This window comes from Neoarius graeffei, chromosome 5, assembly GCF_027579695.1.
Source record: "Neoarius graeffei isolate fNeoGra1 chromosome 5, fNeoGra1.pri, whole genome shotgun sequence".
Taxonomy (NCBI): domain Eukaryota; kingdom Metazoa; phylum Chordata; class Actinopteri; order Siluriformes; family Ariidae; genus Neoarius; species Neoarius graeffei.
The window spans coordinates 68,082,391-68,087,451 of NC_083573.1; the positions used below are offsets into that span (position 1 = coordinate 68,082,391).

Consider the following 5,061-nt stretch of genomic DNA (forward strand, 5'->3'; position numbering starts at 1 on the left):
GGACATGGGGAGAACATGCAAACTCCACACAGAAAGGCCCTCACCGGCTGCTAGGTTCAACCCAGAACCTTCTTGCTGTGAGGCGACCGTGCTAACCACTATACCACCATGCCGCCCTGTGACTGTGAGTATATTTAATGAGGTACCCCCACAGTACCCAGTTTCTGAGACAGACCCATATATGAGTGATTATTATGAGAACTTAAGTCATAATTATGAGAAACTTTATTATTATTATTATTATTATTATTATTGGTGGCACGGTGGTGTAGTGGGTTAGCGCTGTAGCCTCACAGCAAGAAGGTCCGGGTTCGAGCCCCATGGCCAGTGAGGGCCTTTCTGTGTGGAGTTTGCATGTTCTCCCCGTGTCCGCGTGGGTTTCCTCCGGGTGCTCCGGTTTCCCCCACAGTCCAAAGACATGCAGGTTAGGTTAACTGGTGACTCTAAATTGACCGTAGGTGTGAATGTGAGTGTGAATGGTTGTGTGTCTATGTGTCAGCCCTGTGATGACCTGGCGACTTGTCCAGGGTGTACCCCGCCTTTCGCCCGTAGTCAGCTGGGATAGGCTCCAGCTTGCCTGCGACCCTGTAGAACAGGATAAAGCGGCCACAGATAATGAGATGAGATGAGATTATGGGTGGCACGGTGGTGTAGTGGTTAGCGCTGTCGCCTCACAGCAAGAAGGTCCGGGTTCGAGCCCTGTTGCCGGCGAGAGTTTGCTCCGGTTTCCCTCACAGTCCAAAGACATGCAGGTTAGGTTAACTGGTGACTCTAAATTGAGCGTAGGTGTGAATGTGAGTGTGAATGGTTGTCTGTGTCTATGTGTCAGCCCTGTGATGACCTGGCGACTTGTCCAGGGTGTACCCCGCCTTTCACCCGTAGTCAGCTGGGATAGGCTCCAGCTTGCCTGCGACCCTGTAGAACAGGATAAAGCGGCTAGAGATAATGAGATGAGACATTATTGCGGTGGAAACGGGCTTCCGTAGTGGATGCAACCCTCCTCTTCATCATCATCATCATCCTGCTTCTTCTTCTTCTTCAGCGAATCAGAGCTGCACAGGGCGTTTAGAGAAAACCAGGGCTCGACTAAACAGTACATCATCTGAAGGATGTGGGGAGTCGTAAAGGTGAAGGGCGGGACATTATTTTGATAGACAGGCGTTAACAGCCTCACTGTCCAATCAGCCTGCGCTCTATTCGGTCCTGATGTGAGATGTTCCGGTAAGCGGCGGCGTCCTTGCGGAACTGAGAGCTGCCGGGATGCGACCGCGTTCAACTGCGCACAAAGGATTTCCTGAGCAAGTATTAAATCTCTTTCTCAAACCCAGGACAGCATTTTAGCTCTGTCGGCTGCGCTCAGTGTCCTCAGGACCGTGTAGCCATTCTGGTGGTGTGACTGTATCATACCCAGGCGATACACAGTTACTGTTTGACTCTCTGATGCGAGCTTCAGGTAAATGTTTGCAATGGTCAGGTTTTCACCGCAGCACACATGAAGCTTCATATTTACTCCTTTAGTGCATTTAAATCTTCATCTTACTCTACAGAAGACTCAGCACAAGCCTGTCTGTTCCTACATGCGTTTTTAAAGAGCCTTGAATCCTGTCTGTGGTTTGCATGAATTTCTTTATCTATGGTATATTAAGACTACACTAGCGTTCAAAAGTTTGGGGTCACTTTGAAATGTCCTTATTTTTGAAAGAAAAGCACTGTTCTTTTCAATGAAGATCACTGTAAACTAATCAGAAATCCACTCTATACATTGCTAATGTGGTAAATGACTATTCTAGCTGCAAATGTCTGGTTTTTGGTGCAATATCTCCATAGGTGTATAGAGGCCCATTTCCAGCAACTCTCACTCCAGTGTTCTAATGGTACAATGTGTTTGCTCATTGCCTCAGAAGGCTAATGGATGATTAGAAAACCCTTGTACAATCATGTTAGCACAGCTGAAAACAGTTTAGCTCTTTAGAGAAGCTATAAAACTGACCTTCCTTTGAGCAGATTGAGTTTCTGGAGCGTCACATTATTTTGTGGGGTCGATTAAATGCTCAAAATGGCCAGAAAAATCTCATCTCATTCCCATCTCATTATCTCTAGCCGCTTTATCCTTCTACAGGGTCGCAGGCAAGCTGGAGCCTATCCCAGCTGACTACGGGCGAAAGGCGGGGTACACCCTGGACAAGTCGCCAGGTCATCACAGGGCTGACACATAGACACAGACAACCATTCACACTCACATTCACACCTACGGTCAATTTAGAGTCACCAGTTAACCTAACCTGCATGTCTTTGGACTGTGGGGGAAACCGGAGCACCCGGAGGAAACCCACGCGGACAACATGCAAACTCTGCACAGAAAGGCCCTCGCCAGCCCCGGGGCTCGAACCCAGGACCTTCTTGCTGTGAGGCGACAGCGCTAACCACTACACCACCGTGCCGCCCGGCCAGAAAAATGTCTTGACTATATTTTCTATTCATTTTACAACTTATGGTGGTAAATAAAAGTGTGACTTTTCATGGAAAACACAAAATTGTCTGGGTGACCCCAAACTTTTGAACGGTAGTGTATAAACTAATCACTGCACTCTGATATCATGAGCTTTCCTAAGGTCAAGCGATGAAACCTGATCAACTTTCACAAGGAGGGTTTAAGCTGTCGCAATACCTGCTATTTCAAAAAAAAAAACATGACTGGGCATAGTGTTTGTAGATCTGTAATTTAAATGTGTCCGATAAACACTAAGAGTAGTAACAGTGGAAGACTTAGGGTAGTATCTCACTGGGCTACGACAGCCCGCGACTAGTTGGAGACACAACAATTGCGATAAAATATGCGAATTATCACTTGGAATCACACTGAATTGATATTCGCATAGTTTACCACAATTGTCGTGTCTCCAACTAGTCGCAGGCTGTCGCAGCCCGGCTTTCCGTCGGCAGGCAGGGAAGTAGAGGAAGCCTCACGGAAACTGACTTAAGAAGGGTTCGCGACAGCTTTGCGACGCATTTGCGGCTATTTTGAGAGAAATTTTGTCGCACAAATTTTTTTGAACATGTTCAAAATTTGGGCGGCACGGTGGTGTAGTGGTTAGCGCTGTCGCCTCACAGCAAGAAGGTCCTGGGTTCGAGCCCCGGGGCCGGCGAGGGCCTTTCTGTGTGGAGTTTGCATGTTCTCCCCGTGTCCGCGTGGGTTTCCTCCGGGTGCTCCGGTTTCCCCCACAGTCCAAAGACATGCAGGTTAGGTTAACTGGTGACTCTAAATTGACCATAGGTGTGAATGTGAGTGTGAATGGTTGTCTGTGTCTATGTGTCAGCCCTGTGATGACCTGGCGACTTGTCCAGGGTGTACCCCGCCTTTCGCCCGTAGTCAGCTGGGATAGGCTCCAGCTTGCCTGCGACCCTGTAGAAGGATAAAGCGGCTAGAGATAATGAGATGAGAGATGAGATGTTCAAAATTTCAGAGACGAAGGAGCGACACTTTGCGACTCGCGCGAGGAAGCTCCACGAATGTTTCCAGACACTTTTGAAACTCTCTCGCGAATGACGTTCGCAATTTGTCGCAAGCTGTCACAGCCCAGTGAGATACTGGCTTTAAAACCCCACACTGCTGGTTTGTGTTGATAGGTGTTAATGTGGCTGTCTTGATGGAGTGATCTGGCAGTGAGAATCCAATGGCCTCCGTGGAGCTGCTTTACATAGATAAAGAAAGAGGGCGAGATGATCCACTGGATGTCCCTGATTGGGCCGCACCTGTTCAAGTTCTTGGAATAGATGGTCCAGCTGAAGAAATGACCCTCAGGGAACATGACAGCAGTTCACATGGGAAAGTGGTTGTCACTGAGGGTCACTGTCATCCAATACCAAAGATGACCGTCGGCAAAGGACTTTCAGGCAAGCACTTTTGTCATGAGAAGGTCAGGGTGTGTTGTGACGAGGAGCTGGAGACCTCTTTCACTTACGTTGATGAAAATGTCAATCTCAGACTGGCTACTCCAGACGCAAGCGAGAAAAGCCTCTATGATGGGACACCTTGTCCTGACTCCCCAAACGAGAACCGCCTCGAATTTTCCTTAATGTCCGACCTGACATCTGAGAGCTCAGGAAAGCCAGTAGATTATGGATTTATCAGTGCTGTCACCTTCCTAGTGACAGGAATCACATTAGTGATCATATCTTATTCTGTCCCTCGTGACTCAGGAGTAAACCCAGACACCGTCTCGGCGCGAGAGATGGAGAGACTTGAAAGTGAGAGTGCAAGGCTTGGGGCACACCTGGATCGGTGTGTTATTGCTGGGCTTTGCCTTCTCACGTTAGGTGGGGTAGTGCTTTCTACTCTGTTGATGATTTCAATGTGGAAAGGGGAGATGTACAGGAGAAAGGCCTTCTCATATTCCAAGCACTCAGCGAAGCTGTACGGCTCGACTAATTTGAGAACAAAATCAAGCTCTGCTCACTCATCAGCACACAATTTTGTTGAGGAAGAGTCTGGTGGTAATCTAAGCTAAAAAATGGTTTTCTGTGTATAAACACGTGTTGACATCAGACTTTACAACATGCCCAGAAAGTGTGTTGTTGATAAGTCTTTTCCACTGGACACTGTAATACAGCAGGCCTCGTTACTCCTATGGCTACTACTCAAAATCTAGAACAAGCCTTACCTTGTTAAAGCACCCGTGTCAGTTCCTCCTCACAAAACAGTTTATTTGAAAGCAGTTCTCTGAGGGTTGTGGGGTAGCAACATCATTTCCTATGCAACATTAACAGTAGCAACAGTACCACATCTATTTTTCTATAAACACAGTGATGAGGGCTTACACACTTTTCTTTTGTACTTGATGAAATCATTATCCTACACTACTACTGAAAATTGCTGTGCCTTACTGTGTGGTAAAAGGCAATTCTAGGTAGCTAGTGGGGTTTTATTTATTTATTTGTTTGTTTGTTTGTTTGTTTAATTATTGGTAGTTTTCTGACTCGTGTGATGACTGCAAATGTCCTGTGACAATTCTCTTTCATCAGTCTGCATTATTTATAGCTCCACTGGTATGTGCCTGTTTG

The 5,061-nt window shown here is 47.0% G+C and overlaps 1 protein-coding gene across 1 annotated transcript; it reads left to right on the forward strand.

Moving 5' to 3' along the window:
• Positions 1–3,674: 3,674 nt before the first annotated feature.
• Positions 3,675–4,508, forward strand: LOC132886111 (transmembrane protein 74). Its single transcript, XM_060920670.1, has one exon. The coding sequence runs from the start codon at positions 3,675–3,677 to the stop codon at positions 4,506–4,508; it is 834 nt and encodes a 277-aa protein (XP_060776653.1).
• Positions 4,509–5,061: the final 553 nt, after the last annotated feature.